General features: G+C 42.0%; 1 protein-coding gene across 1 annotated transcript in view; it reads left to right on the top strand.

The window, feature by feature from the left end:
- Positions 1–19,293, top strand: part of COL17A1 (collagen type XVII alpha 1 chain) — a 59,702-nt gene that overhangs the window by 10,724 nt on the left and 29,685 nt on the right. The window contains exons 4-9 of the mRNA XM_033065654.2: positions 13,612–13,677; positions 14,357–14,401; positions 15,227–15,325; positions 17,251–17,388; positions 17,759–17,806; positions 18,723–18,758. Of these exons, the coding sequence (XP_032921545.1) occupies positions 13,623–13,677; positions 14,357–14,401; positions 15,227–15,325; positions 17,251–17,388; positions 17,759–17,806; positions 18,723–18,758 (421 nt within the window). The 5' untranslated portion in view covers positions 13,612–13,622. The remainder of the gene's footprint in view (positions 1–13,611; positions 13,678–14,356; positions 14,402–15,226; positions 15,326–17,250; positions 17,389–17,758; positions 17,807–18,722; positions 18,759–19,293) is intronic.

Raw genomic sequence — 19,293 nt, forward strand, 5'->3', positions numbered from 1 at the left:
TCAGTTGTGATAGATACAGTGACTTAGGATTGTCTGAGTTCTAACTACACGAGTTAACTGTAAGACTGCCGAGCACGGAAGAGCTGCACGATTTCTATAAAAATAATATTGGCTCTTATTATTCTTACATTATTATTACTATTCTTTTTACTGCTACTACTACACCACCAGTCATGGGTAGATATTCCAGAGACTACATGGTCTAGAATATAAGGCTTTGAAATGACTTAATTATGGCATTCCAGTACCTGAAGGGAGCCCTTAAGAGAGCTGGAGAGGGTCTTTTTGACAAGTGCACGTAGTGACAAGACAAGAGCTGTCATGCAAGCTGAAAGAGGGCAAGCTTAGATCAGATGTTAGGAAGAACTTCTTTACTGTGAGGGTGGTGAAGCACTGGCACAGGTTGCCCAGAGAAGTTGTGGATGTCTCATCCACAAAAGTGTTCCAGCCCAGGCTGGATAGGGCTCTGAGCAACCTGGTTTAGTGGGAGGGGTCCCTGCCCATGGCAAGGGGCTGGAACTAGATGGTCTTTAAGGTCTCTTCCAACCCAAACCACTCTGTGATTCTAGGATTCTACCTCTGTTCTTACAAGGCAGAAATAAATAATGTGAAAGGGCTCACAGTTATCTGTTCTCTTCTGGATCACAAATCTGTTTGTTTATTCTTGAACACACAGTTTTGGGTTGGAATTAGCATATCACTTGTGGTTTGTATGGCAAAGGTGGGTCTGGCTAGAGATTTGCTTGCAGAAGCATGATCTCTAATGAAAAGTGAGAAACTTGGAGAGTTTCCCATTCTAAGGGAATGGGAGCATAAACAAAATAACCATGAATGGTGCTGAAAACTGTTTTAATCCCACATGAGAAGAAAGCTGCAAACTAGATGTCCTAGATTAAAGAACAATGAGACATCTTAAAAAAAAAATTAAAAAACACTTTTTAATGAGCTGTAAGCCATGACTTTTTGCTTCTGTAATATTGCTCAAATATTTATTCTTATTCTAACTATTGATAAATGGTGTGTCTCTAACTGCATTGTGACTCAAGCCTCAGTTTCCAGCTTTTACAAATGTCTGTTCTTAACTGACTCAGAGTCAAGGCAAAAAAGAAGGTGTGACGTCTGGCTTATTTTAACCCTTGTATCTGTTTTTGCAAAATGGTTTCTGAAGGGAAGTGTTGAATCTGTATTGTGAATCTTCTCTGTGGATCCGGTCTGTTCTGTTTCTGTGGGAAGATTTGTATGGTCAGGAGTTCTGTGCCAGGGTCAAGGGTGCAGATGGGAAACTTGATCAAGATTGTTGAAGGACTGCATGTAAAAATAGAAGGAAGTCCACAAATGCTGTAATTTTACCACAACAAGATACAGGGGAAAGACACTGTGAAAGAGATAAATAATTACTATTTATAAAAAGCCATATTTAACAGCAGAGTTTGAGAAAGATAGACCTTGCACCTTTTGGCCAAGATTGTAAAAGAAAATCCCAGTGTAGTAAAAAAATTCCAATTTCAGTCTGTGCCAACTTCCTCATGAACAGAGCAAAGATCTGTGTTGTCTCCAGAATAACCATCAGGGAGTGGGCAGCACACTGTAGACACTTTACTCTCTCCAAACTTTTTCAATGACCAGTTGAAAAAAGAAAGATCACTATGCTTTCTGCAAACATCATATAAATGTGTCTTTTTGTAAACAACCAATTGACCCTAAAAGTCAAGACAGAAGTATGTTCTGGTGAAGGCACCTTATAACTTCCCTATGGAAGTACAGGCATAGTTGAAGTACTAAATTTGAAAAACTCATAGAACTCTGTTTCAATGTGAATTGAAATAACAGCTTCCCTCCTTTGACCTCAAAACCTAGGAATTAGTAAATTCCCATAACTACTTGTAAAAAGAGAAGATGAAGAAAATTCACAATGTGAAAGAAATAGAAAGAGGACTGTTAATATCTCTGTCTTGAGGAGGATACTGGGGAATTCTTGAAGACTGGAAGAGGTCGAAAAGTGTTGGAAGCATAATTTCAATAATGTAGGAGAATGTTTCCACAGAAGAGACAACTTGAAGAAGTGAAAGCTACTGTCCTAATGAGCTTGACTTATTCTTTACTTCAGGATTTTTGCAGTGTGAGAGAGAAAGGTCTCCAATCTCAGTAATGACAACACGTCCAAAGCTTCCAGCTGCCACGTGAGTGTGTTCTGGAGAGCGATTTAACTGAGAGTCTCATGCCCCATCTTGTGCTTGCAGTCCTGCAGAAGATCAGCAGTCTTCTAGTCATGTGTATCGGATAATAATATTTTATGCCTCTGGAATGTATCCTCTAATAAAGGAGTGCCATTTAAATTGGGGTTTTGCAAGTCTGCACATGGCACGTTGAGCCTGCGTGCCCCAGGAAAAGCAGGTGCAGCATCATTGCAGCCAGGAAGGATTCAAGCCTTTCTGAGGGCCAGTTCAGCAAAGAAATAGCAGTAGAAACAGGAATAAAAGGAGTTTCTCACATCTTCTTTCCACGAGTAGTTATAACAAGTGCTATGTCTCCTTTGGAACCAAAATAAGATCCAGATTGCTCTTTTATTGTGTGTTATTAATCTAGATCTAATCAAATGCAACAGGAACAAGCCCAATCCAGCTTTATGCTAATGGAAATCAGTCTCTTGATTTAAAACTGTTTTGCAATACTCAGATAAGCATATGTTTGGAAATTGATTTATGGTTGTGAAGAACCCAGGAGAACAAAAGGCTGGTGTGAGCTGAAATGCCCATCCCTAATTATAACACCAGTCTGTACTGTGATAAATTCCAATCTATAATAAATCCATAATGATCGGTGGCAATAAACAGGGCTTACAGCAGAGCATGTTCCCCTAGAGGGAACACCGTGGTAACCCAACGGGGACTTTTCATTCTGTTCTGTATGTTGGCAGTAAAAAGTGAGCACCACCCTGAAATGCTTGAGAGCCTAATCACAGGAAGTACCTTCCTAGCAAAGAAGGATGATGTTGACAGCGACAGTCTCTGAACAGAAATCTTGTAGAACTCTGCAGCCTTCCATTCAAAGTCTGACTCAGAAAATTTGCAGAATGGGCTCAACCTTCATTTCTCATGGGGGATAGCCAGAACTTCCCAGGATATACAGAGAATATCTGTTCTAACATGTTTTTAAAACCCCCCACCCTTTTTTTTCCCCCCTCAGAAACTTTGCACCTAAGTTTGACAATTCCCTCAAAAATCTCATTATTTTAAAGGAAGCATTTTATCAAAGCTCCTTCAGCCCAGGACAGACTGTCTAATCACAGGGTTGGAGAGAACAGTGTGAAAATCACAGGTTTAAATCACTGTACAACACATGCTTGCATGTTCCAAGTGACTACATATATTCACCATTGGGATGACTAAAAAATTCAGAGTGCTTTGATTTCATTTTGTTGCAGGTTTCAGACTAAGGTTGCGGTTCAGCTGTCCCTGCAGCAACAGGTCTGGTGCTTTCTTCACTTATTCCCCAGTAGTGATCCCAAGTGCTTGGCCAGTTTCTTTGGACTGGGTGTGAGCTGTGGGCTTTAAGCACAATCCTGTGTTTAATTTCATTCTCAGTGCCCAGGTACTTCCAGGAGCTGTTCAATGCACAAAGTCACCTGAGTGACATCAGAGCATCAGTGCCATTTCTAGTCCTAAAGATTCCTGGATTGTGAAATAATCCTTGATGCAAAAATGACGTTTTGAAACTTAGCAGGGAGAAGGACTTGCAGGGCAGGAATGTATAGGGCTGGAAAAGGGGAAAGCAAAAGAAAACTGCTGTCAGAGACCCTTCAGGCACTGTCCCCTGCATTTGCCTTCCTGCTAATGCGAATCTGTCCCTCTGTATAGGAGGTGAGTTGCTACAAACTGTAGGTGAGCCTGCCAGAGATTTTTCATCAGGATTTTTTTGCCAATATGTGCTTTCAATTTTCTGTCAAGATTGCAGACAGAAATCATGTTGATTTGCCAACACCCATAATTTTCTGAGGCAGATCTCCTAGATAAGCAGAGCTTTTGTCCAGCTTTTGTTTCCAGCTTTTGTCCTGTATGCCGTTTGCACTGCAATTCTCCCTGTGTTGTTTTCTGTGAAGGTGCATAAGCTTGAAGGATTTGGGCTGGCATGGGTAGAACTGGTAGAATTATTTGAAATACCAATTATTTGAAATTTCAACCATGGATATGCTGGTGAACTGTTCACAAATCATACCTTACTTTCTTCTGAGCTGCCAGAAAGACTTTTTCAAAGTATTTTGTTTGTTGGTTTTTTGTTTGTTTGTTTTTGGTTTTTTTTTCCCCCATGGTGCCAGTTATTTTGTAAACAGCTTGCTTTGACTTTTCTCCACTATGTGTATTGGCAGCACCACAGCCCAGTCATCTGGCACTGGTTGTGTCCCTTTGCTGTCTGCCTGAAACACTTGATGTATGAGGTTAGCACACATAGTTTTTGTCTAAAAGGCACTGACGCTAAAACTGTTTTAAGGGTTCACAGGTGGACTTTCAAACAGGCAGGAGTTCTCTAAAAGCCAGGGGACAGGAAATGATTTGATTCTATGAATGCAACTTGCATTGTATGGCAAGTAAAGTAATCAGGGGCTGGTTCCCTTTCACCAAGCAGATTGGGCAGTGGGCTCAGTGGGAATAACTACCAGCATCAAACAAGAGTCTCATCCAGCTCATAGCTGTGCTGCCATATGCAGCATGTGCTGTGGGCAGCTCTTACCTAGAGGACAAAGTGAAAGGGATTATTCCTCATGCCAGCACTGCAAAGAAGAAGAATCTTATGGATGCAAATTACTTCACTTAAACTCGCAGTGAAGCCCCTCAGAATGGCAGTGATCAGGCTCATCTGCTTCACAGCCCTGTTCTGTGGCAGATGCTGGGGTGTGCTGGACAGCTACAGTAACTCCCTAATTTCTGTGGGGACAGTGGGGTGGGGTGTGGAGGCAGAGGGAGAGATGACAGCAGGTCACCTTTGCACACAGATCTGTTTACATCTCAGCCTTGATGCCATTAGAGGTGAGTTTGACATGGGTGATAACTCCTGGCTCTGCCAGCCAATTCCTGCTGTACAACCTGACCTGTACTGTGATGTAAAATGTGCCCAAGCATTGATGTGCTTAAAAAGCAGTGTGGGGGACAAGGGGGCCTTTAAGAGGTCACAGGTGTGTTTTGTTTGGATCTGTCTGTCACCAAAACTTATATTATCAGGAGCAGTCCCAGACACACAAGACAATGCTCATGTCCATCGCCAGTCCTTGGACTGGGATGCTTGCTAGTAGCTGCAGTTGTGCTGCAGAGCCCCATGGCAGCTCCAGGGCCCTGGAGTCTGTACAGACCTGTCTCTGAGCAGAGGTACACAGCTGTCTACAGCTGCTGAAAAGACCCACTCCTCCTGTCTACATGGTTGTAATAAGAGCAGCAAGCCCAAGTCTGCAGCCACTTCCTCCCAGTTGCTGTGCCCCAGCAGAACAGTCCAACCCCACCTCTCTGGTCCAGTACAATTCAGTTTGTCCTCCACTTTTGAGGAACTGTGTTTTATAATACTCCATAATATGAAGGTATAACTATTATAAATATTGTTATTTACTGTTTGCACTGAGAAACTATGTGGAATGCTATATAAAGCCAGGAGAGAGGAAAGGCAGTCCTTTGCTGTATGTATTAATATATTAGTATTAATATATATTAATATTAGTCTTTATATTAATGAGTACAAACAGCCAATATTCTTGATCACTGAAGAATTCTGGGACCTGAGAGATGGAGTTAGCAAAGTTTTTTTGTATCCTGACATTATTCACCTCCCTGCACCCCAGAAGAGATGATCAGATCCCAACAAGGCATTTATTCATGCCTGAGGTTACTCATGGTGAGTTTCCCCAGTGATGTGCAAACCATAGACTCAGGGCATTGAGTCAAGGGGTGACTCAAGAGGCTCTGGTTGGTTCAGTGGCTGCCTGGCTACCTTGTGTAAAACCAGGGCATGGAGGGAACTACAGTTGCTATACAGAAATAGGTGTGGCTTCTTCTTGCATGATGGTGCAAACCGTCCTTGTGTGGGCCTGCACTATTCCAATCAGCTCCTTGGCAGATTCACAAGTTGTATAATTTATGTGCCAATCAAGACAGAATTATGAGACCAATGTGCACCGTATTTGTTGCTCCACATCTTCCTTTGAAGTTGAAGGGGACAAGTTACCGTTACTTGTCTGCTTCTAAACCATGAACGCAGCTTAAACTTTTAGAGAATGGCCATGACAAAATGAGCTGGTTCAGTTTTGAGAACCTTTATAGAACCTTTATATTTGGACTTCCCTTGCAGAGTAGGAAATGATTCAGATGTAGCACAGCCCACCTCCAGGAGCAGTGAATGTGCAGAGTAGAGTTCTGCCTCATCTTCTCAACTTTTTCAGTTCCATCATCAGATGCCGTAAACTCTTGGAGCATCTTTCACCAGGAAAATGGTGCTGTCTTCAACTGTGATTTGATGTCTCTCACTGCCAGACTGAGGCATTGATGGAAAGTTCAGTGTCTCTGCAGCTTCTTCTAGTGCTGGAAGCAGGAAAAGCAGCAAATTCTGCATCTGGTAGAACATTCCTAGCTACACCCAACAGGAGTGTATCTCTACCTCAGCAGACTTCTGCGGCTTCTAACAAGCAAAATTGAGCAGGACAGATGGGGGATGGAATGATGGTGATTGCTACTCCAAGAGGATCTCATGGTGCCTCCCCTGCTCTAACCACCAGTCCACACACCACTGTTAGTGCAGGAGTGGCAGCTGATGACCTGAAGCTGGGTCTACTGCAATTCTTTGCACTCTGCCTTACAGTGACTCTGAGTATCTGAGGCAATCACTGACTTCAGTAAAAGGTGAAGCAGCTCAGGACCCCTCTAAATTATGTCCTTGATGTTGACACTTTCCCAGCAGGGACCTGAGTGAACTAATCAATGTGTTTCAGCAGGCGGCACTCTCAACTCCATCTTGTCTTATATTGTCCCTGTTAAATGTGAAGTCAGTTCTCAAGAGGCTCTCAAGATGTGATTTATTTTCTTTTAAAGTTTCCTGTTAAATCACCTTCGTGTTGTACCCTACCTACTTTTACTTTCTAGTGAGAAATTGGCAAAATGTGTCATGAAGAGGTGCTCCTTGAGCACTTTGTTCTTCATAAACATTAGACCAGGATTTTTGTCACAACATTGCAGGGATTAAAATACAGTAATTTTCTTATTTAATCAAAATTGTGATGGCTTCATTTTGTTTATGCATAAAGAAAACTGGTAGACAGAGGTAAAGGAGGGTGGAAATTTCTCCAATCCTGAGAACTTTTTCTGAAAATGTGAGGTCCTATCTCTTGCTCCAGTGAAGTCTGTGTGCCATTCCAGTAAGTCTGCCTCATACTGATAGATTTTACAGAGCTAGGATAGCCCAGTGCTCTTTCCTTGAACTACTTGTGTGTCTGAAGCACACACTGGATTGTACTGAAAGTGAATTTAAAATAAAATGAATGAAGTGCAGGTTTTAGGGCAGTTGATGACAAGAGGGACAGTTTTGTGTTATGTTCAAAGAGCATGAAGTTCAGAAAGCTGAAGCCACTTTTATGCTTTTGGTTAAGGCATAAAGCCAAGTGCAGTTTGACCAGGTCTCTGGCTGAGTTCTATGCCTCTTAATTACTTAATTACCACATGCAGCTTGTTTAGACAACTGTTCTTTGATTAGTGTTCCAAAAGCAGAGTCATAGATGCTTCCTGCATGCAGGGAAGAAATTATGCTGCATAAATAGCTTTCTGACTAAAGATAAATATAAATACAAGATCTGGGATTTAGGAGATGTGTTGATCAATTCTGAAGAGGTCCTGATCCCCATCAAAGACACACGACATAGCCTTTGGAGTGGAGTGCAGTGCAGTAGAGCAGTCATGTCCCTACACACCTTTGGAAATTTCCAATATGGAACTTAAAATAGTAGGATGCCATCCTGACAGTACAAGGCTACACCCCCTCAAAAAGTCTGGGCAAAAATCTGCATGAAGTTTTAAATTTGTTCCTATCCAGCAGAACAAATCTGTCAAAAACTGTGTAGGGTGAGAAAAGCCAAGGTGAATTTTTTTTTCTTACAAAGAAGCACAGGGCACGGCATGGCTCTGTTATGTTCAGTAGGAGGAAAAATCTTTACAGAAGGTATAGTTAAGCTACAAAAATCTGTACTGTAGGACACTGTACATATAAAATGTGCAGATTCAAAAACTAATTGGACAAACTAATGGAAAACCATCTGTCAAAGAATGACTGCAGTGCTGTCACTTTTGAGTCTGTACACCAGGAAAATATCTGCATGTGCTTGTCCTGTTCATCTGGGTTTCCCAGCGCTGTTACAATGAGCTTGGTAAGAAAGCAGGGTCCTAAGCTGGATGCAGGTTTGCTTTAATCCACCATGGCTGCCCTTCTGCTTCAGTTCCTATGCAGTGAGAAGTTTGCAGGTAGTATACATGAAAGAAAATCTTTTTCTTACTTAATCTGGTGTATTTTTATTTATTAATATTGCTGTCTTCTGAATAGAGAAAAATATCTGTGGGATTGGCAAAACACTTCAGATCACTGACTTGAGTAGCTTTCAGCCAGTTTGTAGTAGCTGATAGTTCAGCCCTTTGTATTTGCAAGCAGCAGAATATGCTTAACTTGCAGGCGGCTTTACAATGGCATCACCAAGTGCTATCTGCTTTTCTGCAAGAAAATTCCCACAATCTCAGCTCATGTATCAGAAAGTACTGCTATACATGTTCATGTTCCCTGACATAAACCTTTATACCTTTGTCTGGGATCTTAATAGTTAACCTACCTGAGCGAATAGGAAGGAGCATTTTTACTTTCAATAAAGTTTGATTCCTGGAGGCAGATATTTTTTTTTTCAGTGTGTCAGATAATTTGAAGGGTAGGGTGAGGCAGGAAACCACGACACGCCTTTGTTGGGACTTGTATAAGAACACGGGAACAGAAAAGCAAAAGAAGGGCGAGAATAAAACAGGATTAATAAAGAAGAGGGGAACATTTTTGGATGATCACTCAGGTTCCACACACCTTTGGAAGGACATGATATAAAGTGTAGGTGGCAAATTTTTGGTAGAAGGGAAGAAGTTGAGGAGAAAAAAAGATTTTCATTTCAGTAATCAAAGCACTTCAGGTAAGTTAGCATTACTTTTAAAAAAAAGGCAAAAAAGGTGTCCTTTATCTTCTGTCTTCCAGATTCCTTTAAGAACAAGGCTGACTTTTCAGTCAGGATAAATAAAAGAGGTGTTACATTTTCTGTAGGGAATACAATATGAAAACATGTTTGCTTAAGGGCTGGGTAATTTGTGTTTCTGTTTGTGAGTGAATACTACTCTTTTGATTTGAGATCCAGTGAAAAGAGTTTACCTGGGAGAAATGAAATGTGAAGCCAATTTATGGGTACATTTTTAATGTGTTTTGTGAAAGTACCACAAAACAGATAAAATTTAGCTGGATTTCTCTGTTCTGTACTGGCATGGTGAAATGCAGATCATGTGTTGGGTGTTTTTAAAACTGAGCAGGTCTGGAATGTGCTGGAGGAGTAGTGGTTGTAAATTGGAGCTTCAGATGGTGGGTGCAGTGTGTAATATTAAGGAATAAATCTCTAGTCCCAAGAATGCCTAGAACTGCTTCTGAGTGAAAGTTTGTGTTGCCATGGACAGACTTTGCTTTATCTCAAAGAAGTGAGTTTGTTATCAGCAGTGACTCATTGATCATATATTTTGTGCTGTATTTTTGTCATAGAAGATTATGAGGTGTTTTGGTCACAGTAAGTCAGAAGAGTGTGGTTTGAGAATCAGTTTGAATCCTTTCTATGGCAAGTCCAGCAATTTGACTACAGTGCCATGAAGATTTACCTTTTCCTTTCTTTAGAGTGACTTGAGTGACTTCAGGAAAGTTACTTTTCTGTGACTAGTTGCTTCATTTATGAAATGGTGACAGCAGATCTTTCCCATTCTGCAACACTTTTTTCATTAATACCAAATTGTTTTTCTCCTTTTCTGTACCATAGCCAAGAAGTTTGTGCAGGTCAGAATGGCCTATTTCTTTCTGAGTAGCACAGTTAAATAGAGATGATGAGGGCATATTTTTGAAAGGAAGATATCTGGTAGAGCAAAGAGAAGTCTGGGCAGTGCTGTTGCTTGTCCTCTGAGATGTGGGCACATATTGGTGTCAAAGAACCCAGGACAGGCTGTGGGCAGGGCAAAATTTGCTTCCTACAGCATGTCCAGGCTTTCGCTGGGCATCTAACCTGCTTCCCTGGCTTTTGCATCATTTCAACCTGCAAAATGAGCAGATTTGGAAGTATGATTTGATTTATTCAATTCTGAATGTGTTGTTTTTGATAAAATAGCTTGAAAGTAACAGCTTTTAGAACAGAATGAGAAGATCAAATTCCTAGCCTGTGGTATCAAAAGAGATAAGGGATCATTTTTTAACCAGCTATTTTAGTTTCAGGCCAGTAGCAGCTGAAAGGCTTGGTTAAGAGGAAGGGGCACCCTAAAAGACATGATATGATGGGAGGCATAGTCAGTGGTATCATTTGGAAGCATCTGCTGAGTGTCAGAGTATTCACGATCAAAATGTTCTGCTGACATCAAATATTATTAATCTCAGCACCTGCAGGTGCTTCTTTCTCCTAATGGAGTGTCTCACAGCAGCAACCTCTGGAGAGAGGAGAGAGAGCTGAAAGGATATGCTGTGAGTGCAACAGCATTGTGAGATGAAAACTGGGAGAATATTGTGGAGAGAGAAAAGTATCTGAAATGTGCTTTCTTTTATTTTTCCACCAAAGGACACCTTTGTGGCTATTCCACTCCCCTTTGAAAAGTATCAGTAGTAAACTTTATTACCATTGTGTACAATACCTAGATTCTAAAATGATAAGAGGGGATTGAATGTCCTATCTCAGAATGCTTATTGTCCTTGCCAGTGTGCTGCATTGCAGTGAAGTGGAACAGGGGATACAAGAGGTACCCTGCATTGTCAGGCTTTTGTGGAAAGCACAGATCTGAGCACGCCTTGCAGTGCTGGGCAGTTATTACTATCCTGGTATCAGAGAAGAAGCAGCCTGCACAAGTGTGGCAGTGCCACACCTCTCCTGGTTCCTAGTGCCAATAATGGCTGCAAGTTCCCTGTTCCTGTGGGTGCCACAAGCACACTACAGCCCCTGAGCTCACGTAAAAGGGGCCATGATGTTTCTGTCCTAGCTTTCCTGCCCTGTTTGACTGACTCCACTTCACAAGTTGCTGCTTGTTGCCCCAAGATGACTGCAGATGACTTTCTGGTTCAACAGCACTGTTGCTGTGCCACAGACATAGCCCACAGCTATGCCTTTGAGACTCCAGATAGGAGCTGGGGAGATGAGTCAAGTAGTGGAAATGCAGTTCTGTCAGTCTGCTGGCATCATTGTGCCAAGCACACATGCAAAGGCACTGTGGGCTGGGGCTGGGCTATGCCATGCATGGCTGCAAAGATGGGCTTTAACCTTTTTTTTTTTTTTTTTCCCTAATTGATATCACAGCAAGATACTTCTGTTTCTCAAGGGAAGGCAAAGATGCAGAAGATGCATTCACTCCATAGGGGTGCTGGCCTCTTCCAACATCCATAACCAGCACCACTTCCCAGTACTAGAAAGTGAAGCTCTGAGGCTACAAAGCAGTAGGAAACAATTTCCAAATACAAAACTGTGCTCCTTGCCAAAAACACCACTAAAGCCAGCAGTGCTGACATCAAGACAACAGCTTCCAGGATCTGTTTTTAGGGAGAGAGCTGGAAAGATGCTTCCACTGTTGATGCAGTAAGGAAGAGTTGCAGAGGTAATGCCTTTCCTTGGAGTGAATGACCAGAAACCCTTCTGTTGTAGTGGATTGTTACCCTGCTGGAGGAGGAACTCTCCTAGTGCATGTAGCTCAAGTCTTGCATTTGTGTTGGAATCAACACTCTGGAAAATCCCTTGGAAATCCCTAATGTTTGCAAGCATTGTAAGGGTTGAGCAGCATCCTGCTGCCATCAGGTTGTGTAAGGACTTGGATGTGGCCTCAGGAACTCCACTCACAGGGTTGTGTAGACAAGCTCAGGGTCAGCAGCGCAGAGTGAGGGCTATGGGCACTGGTGTTCTCTGCCTACTGCAGATAAATCTGTCATGGGGGGCCAAAGTGGCTTGGCTGGCATTCTGCCTTCTCCACTCAAATTGTTCCTGTCCAGCTCTGGGAATAGCAGGAGCTGGTTAAAGACAGAATTGAATCTGAATGTTGAATATTCTCTACTGCATCTTATGTCAGTATTTATGCCTGGGCAGAACAAGTCTAACATCAAGGGGACTGCAGTTTACAGAAGAATAAGAGGAATCATGAGGATTAAACTCAAATTTAACAGAACTAGGGGACATGGTCTTGGTTTCTGCATCAAGCTAGGCTTTAAAACTTGGAAGGAATTTTGCCCTAAGCTTTTTTTAGACTCAGCATCTTAAATCTGTTGGTTTTGGTACAGCTGGGCCTTCAGTTTTAAGGAGAAGACTTCATATCCAGTGAAGAGTTTTGACCTATGGTGAGCTTGTGTGTAAATTAAAATCTCTTTCTTCTCATTGTCTGTGGCTGCACAAGATGAAATGTTATCTTAGCAAGACTAGGAGTGAGCAATTGTGTGGTTCCTTCCCTCCTTTTCTCTTCTAGATGATGTCTCTTTTCCACAATCATGTTTTCTGTGGTATTCCTGCCTTGGCAGATAGTCATACCACTGGTAGAGATTATAATTTTGACTAGAGAGGGATCCAAGTAATGAAAAAGAGTCTACACAGCATTCACAGCATCAATTCCAACACTGTGTAGACTGACCTGACCTGTCATTAAAGTAGATCAGATTCCAAAGCCACTGACTGGGTCTCCAAACTGTTGCTGCTCTACCAGTAAAGCAAGATAAAGCACTTCCTACCTTAAGTTCCTAGCTGCCAAAAATAGCTAGTTCAAAGGTACCTCCAGTGTTTTTTCTGCTTTGTTGCAGTGCTGTGGCTTTAGCATCAGTGTACCCTGAGAATGCGCTATTACTGTTAGCAGAGCAGCAATATATCTGCTGAGATTTTTCTTGTAGTACTGCCAGGGTGCAGGTAGCTTACTCCTGCAGCTTTGCCTGCACAGTTAATTCTGTAGTGTTAAGTCCTGCCCAGAACAGATGTGTGGCAGTAGTGTTTGGATCCACTGGTTTTCATCAGACCTTTACAGGGCCACAGCTGGAGACCATAATGTAGTGTAGTCTGAATATAAATCCAGGTCTAAATTGAGTGGGTTTGCTTCACCTGCCTCTATCTCACCTGTTGGCTTCACAGCCCCTCCTGGTGTTTCAGCTCTGCTGCCTTGTGCAGCATCCAGTGTTGTAGGTGGTGGTCCATCACTAGTAATCATATGGCTCTGGAAGGGCTCTGGACACTCCCTGGCACAGACATCTTCCAGGCAGTCTAGTCCCCACCCAAAGTGAACAAAGTGGTGGGACTTGTGGCAACCTGTTGTCATTTCTTACTCTTCACAGAGCTCTGAATGCAGTCCCTCTTTTTCCTTGCAGGTGGCAATGATATGGATTCTGTAACAAGGAAAACGAGGCAAGATGGATCAGAAGTTACTGAAAGACGTAAGGAGAAGATTTTAAATTTTTATATCACACCCCAGAAATCCCAGAAATAAATGGCCATTTCTGTAAGGGATTAAATACTGACCAAAGGACCAGAACTAAATTCTGGTCCTGGCACTGGTCTCTGTGTTGAAGGAATAGAATGGGCCAAAATCAGACATTTAGAGATGTGTATCATGACCTGATTATTTAACCCAATGATTGCCCTGTGGTAGCAATTCTAACCAGTAATGCAGACATTGGGATTCTGCTCCTACCTCTGATATCGATGCCCTGGGTAGCCTAGAAATTGTCTGGTGGCTTTGTGTAAAACAGTTTAATTTTCTACTGACCTTATGAGAATTAACTAGTAGGAAGCTACTAAGGGGTCTGACCATGGGCTTTGCTGTTACAGCAGTGGCTGTGATTCAGAAGTGCCCAGGGATCTTGTAGAGAAAAAAAATCTTTCAGGGCAGTAATGTTCTTATTCAGAGCTAGAGAGATCTGCAAAGAAAATACAGCATTGTGTGATAATGAGCCTACAGCTACAGCTCCAGGCAGTGTGGTCTTAAGGGACGTTTATTTAAATGAGTCAATCTTCTTTGAAGAAGTCATGCTTTTGCATGGAGAATAGGTAGAACATTGATCCTGTTTGGCTATATTAACATGCCATTAATTCTGCACTCTTTTCTTCCCTCAGTTATTACAGAGACTGTAACCACAAGACTGACATCCTTGCCACCCAGTAAGTAATTCTCAGTCATTGAATTGCTTCTGCTTGGTTCTCTGTTCTATTTATTTGTCTGCATTATTTCCATAAATCCCTGGATGCAGCAGGTCTCAGTGCATAAAGATCTGTACCCAAAAGAAAGCAATTTTCAGAAATGCCTTTCTTCCAAAATATTTGTTACTGGAGAGGAGTAGTTTTTGGGGATGACCTGTCTGAGTATTGTCAGAAACAAAACCACATACTCTACTAAGACTAGAAGACCAGACCCTGCAAAGATTTAAGTCCAGGTGTAGGGTCACCAGTGGTGATTGTTTGTTAGGAATAAGAATCAAAAGTAATGAGTCTGCAGGTTCCACTGCTGTTCCACTGGGCTGCATTGTATTATTTCCCTGTCGTCTTACCCAGCTGGCAACAGTGAGTGAATCTTTTCCGTAGTATCAGAGGTCACAGGTAATTTCCACCTCTGCAGAGAAGTACAAGCTCCAAATAGGGAAGATTTCTCCACACTCTTTATCCTGCCATATCCTTGATTGGTTTGCTGCAGCTGAGTTGGCAAGGAATTGCATTATCATCTCATTTATGATGAGAGTTAACAGGAGTATCCTTCACTCTGTGTACAAAGCAAAACTTGACTACAAACCTGCTGGCTGTGGAGTGTGAATGCTTGTCTGCTCTGCCAAAACACTTCTCTGGACTTGTGATCTCTCACCAGATAAGAAACTGTACTTGTAATTGAGTGTGTGGACAACTTTCGGTCCTTCCTGCCTTCTCTTGCAGTGTCCTTGCTCTTCCTATCTCCTGCCTGGAGACAATGTCTCATTTTGTGCTCATCTCTTTCAGAAGGAGGGAGCAGCAGTGGACTCAAAACATCATCCCACACTGGAGGGAGTGGAGTGGAAAAGCGGTCGTACACCCATGGAAGCAGCTATGTGACCTCAAGTAAGGAGTGAAAGCACTGCTCAGTAGGAAACAGAGCAAAAGCAGCAGAAATGGGCTGAGGAGAGATTCAAGGCAGGGATGTAGGATGGGCCTGGGGTAAGGAAAAACAGGATTTATCAAAGTAGAAACAGCAAATACATACGCAAAATAAAGATATTCCTTCCCTAAAGTTGGGTTTGAGAATGAGTGAGTAAATGGCAAAAGCCACGTTTTCCACAGAGAAAACCTAATTTTAGGAGAACAACAACAAAAATATCATTCCTAATGTTTTTAAGAAGTAATTCAGAAACTGAATTTCCCTTGTTTCAGGTTTTCCAAATCACTCTCTTTCTGACCGTTTTTGTTCTAAAGACAGTTTTGATTAAGCTTTTTGTTGATCTTGCTGAGGGTAGAATGCTAATAAAGTAATTCCTAGAAAATGTTTTCTTATGTTTGTATGTCCATGACTTTAGCAGTTTGAACAGTTTGCCAGATTTTCTGGGTGTGCTAAATCAGTGTGTGCTGCCTACTCCATAAAACCAGGATTTTTCTCTAACAGCATTCTTTACCCAGCTGTTAGATTGTCACAGCAAAGGCTTCTAAAGACTAAGCTTCCTAGCCAGGTATCTGGCACACTTCTCTGTCCCCAGAGGAACTGACTATATAACTCTCCTTTTGGAAAACATTCTCTGTGCTCCAAGGGAGCTGACAAACCAAAGGGAGTGAAGTGCACTTTGGATGCTCAAGGGGATAGCTAGCCATACCAAAGAGATCTGACAGACACCTGCATGCCAGTTCAAGGCCACTGGAATCACTTTACCTCAGGGCACACAGATGAAGTAACTCCAGTGCAGATGTTGGTCTAATTGTCTGGACTGGCACCAGTGTGAGAATGGAACTCAGTCCTGCAAACTCAGAGGACCATGCAGAATTAGTGTCTTCCTTTGATTTCTTTTCAGTATGTGTAAGAAAAGAACCCAAACTTCAGAGATACTGAGTTCTTCCAGTTTCACAGAGCATTCTGGACTCTCTTTTTTTCCCACTTTCTTGCAGAATGCCTCTAACAGAGGCCTACTTGTCACTGTAGTTCTTTCTGCTGAGTTAAATGGAAAAGTTACAGAACAAAACAGGTCTTTTTAGAGGGGAAGTTGGCACAAAACCACTGTTGAGATCAAAAGGACGCACTTTTTGTTGGGATGGGTAAACAATATCCAGTTTGATCCTGCTGATCAGCATAGATAGGTTGCAGTTTATCACAGAGCTCCCTTTTTGCTGCACCCAGATCATACTCCAGCATTAGATTTTGTGCAAGAGTATGAACACATTCATTATGCTGCTCAGTTCCTTCTCCACAGCCCTGATGTGAATTAGGGGGGAAATTGTTTTTTCTGTCTCATATAACAGCTACTAATAACCTCCAGGCTGTCTTGGGCCTGATGCACACCTCAATCACTTCTTCAGAAAATGGACTAAGTGGGAGTGTGGATAGCTGCTTTATGGGAAAGTGGACTCATCTCTGTTTTCCATTGTCTCATAAACTGCATCCTTCAGCACTTTGAGTTTCGTTTAACAGTCTCCCAGTTTTTGTAACCTATGTCACATAACACTTGAATTTGCAAGGGAATCTATATCCTAAGTAAAGCTCAGCATCATTCAGAGCTAGATTTGTGCTCAGGGGAGATGGTTTACTATTGCCACACACCAGAACCTGATTTCATACATATTACTGACAAGATTTGTTTTGTAACCAGAGTGATAACCAATACTCCCCTGTGCCTTGAATGGACAGCCAGAGTTAGATGCTGATATTGTTCTTGTCCATCCCTAATTGTGAAACACCAATGCAAATTTGTCCAGCTCAGAAGACAGTGACATAAAGCACCCAGGGCATCCAGAGTGTACTGCCAGGACTTCTATTTGCTGAGGGCATTTTCTTTTAACTATAGGCGGAAGTGGTAGATTGAATTCAACATCATCATCCTCCAGCTACAGACAAGCCCAATCTCCCAGCTCTACTCTCACCAAATCACCTGGTTCAACATTTGAAAGAAAAACCTATGTCAACCGCCATGCAACATATGAAGGTATCACAGAACAGGCCCTAGAAGGGAGGCAGTGTGCAGTGGAGGCAATGTGCAGTGCACTCTGAGGTCAAATTAGTGAAGAATTGTCCACAACACCATTGTGGTTTTCCTAGGAAATAAGCCATCAGGGGCACGATTTAATGATTAAGTCCTATTTATCTTGAGTAATACTCATTCCCAAAAGTAATTGTGGCATATATTTGTTGAAAGATATTAGCAGCTCTTTCATGTGAAACCTGAATAGCTCTTTTTTTTTTAAATGGAAATATTTGCTGCCCACTGAGATTAAACAGTTGCCAGGAAGACATGTTTTAAAAGCTTTTAATCATCTTGTGCAAAGTATTAATGAACGCCTTTCTGTTCTTTGCAGGGAGCTCCAGTGCCAACTCTTCTCCTGAGATCCCCAGAAAAGATTTTGGTACGTCCTCTTTAGAGCTGTTCCTCTGAACATTATGGCAAGGTCATATGAGCTGATGACTGTAACTGCTTTTTGCACATTGCTGTGTCCTGCTCCACCTATGCTACCTCTGTATAGGGCCATCGTGCAACTCCTAAGAGGAGTTATTTGGGATTTACATTAACAGTTGAAATTCAGGTCTCTACCTGATCATATTCAAACAGAGGGTGCACAGTGTATATCTGCTACTCTCAGCTGTGATGCTCACTGTATGATATAGAACATGGACAGGAAAAGACTGACATGGGATACTTCATAGAATTCCCTTCACCCTTCCAGAATAGCTGGAAGAACAGCTGCAAGCAATAAAATCCAGACTCTTAGGATTTTGAGTCATTGCTGGATATACTTTTCCAGTAGCTCATTTCTAGACTTCATCAAGTATATATGGAAAAATGAAGTGGCTATCAAGTGGTATATTTACACTGAACACTGTCAGCAGGTATTAGCTTCTCCTGTCCAAACTGTGAGCTGCTGATTTTACTCAGTGAAGATAGTGAAACATTATGATCAGGTCATTTTTTGGCTCATAGAGAAGGCAGGGTTTCACAATACCAACATTGGTCAGTGGGGTCAACAGGCCTCATAACTTCCTTTTGGCCATTTGAAATGGGCCATCACCATCTACAAATAACATTTCTCTGTGTAAAAGAAACAACATCTGGTCCAGAAAGGCTAAAGGTGCTGCTAATTCTTTAAGATACCTTATGATCTAAAGGGGGTCTGTTAAAAACTCTTAATGGTTCTATTCTCCCAGCTTTGCTCCAGGAAGTTACTTCTTGGAAATAAGCACCCTGAGCAAGATGAGTTTGCAGATTTTCAGAAGTGTCACAGGCTGTAAAAACTAATATGGCTTTTCTCTCATTGCGGTTCACAGCATCTGCCTCTACAAGAGGGAGAAGCCAAAGTCGAGGTGAGTGATGATGTTCTTTGAGAAGCCGCCTTTTTTCACTTCAGCGTAATTCAGGTGTGTTAAATAGACCTGTTCTTTAGCTGGAATCCACCAGTTTATGTATAGAGCCGTCACATGAGGTACCTGGACCTACATCACTTCAGATGTGAACCATGAATGTGTAAGCAGTTGTTTAAACAAGCTTGGTGTAAAAATTGACCTTAGTGAAGGTTATGGTAGTTCAGACTGTGTCAGAAAGGAGGATCTACTTGGAAACCTGGATGTCTGAGGGCACAGGACATAGTCTTCTATCTTGTCTGTTCATTACCATAGCCTTAGTCCATTCATACTCTGGGACCAGCTTCTGACATATTTACAGTAATTGCATTCATGCTTCTCCTGCTGTGATCTGTCTTGCAAACCATAAAGCCATACCCTGAAATAATCTCATGCTTATAAGAAAGAGATGGTTGAGGAAATTGCAGACCTACTGTGGTCTGAGTAGCCAGCTCACTGTAAAGCTCTGCATTGTTTAAATCATTCAACTCTTCTAATA

This window comes from Catharus ustulatus, chromosome 8 (genome assembly GCF_009819885.2).
Source record: "Catharus ustulatus isolate bCatUst1 chromosome 8, bCatUst1.pri.v2, whole genome shotgun sequence".
Classification (NCBI taxonomy): Eukaryota; Metazoa; Chordata; class Aves; order Passeriformes; family Turdidae; genus Catharus; species Catharus ustulatus.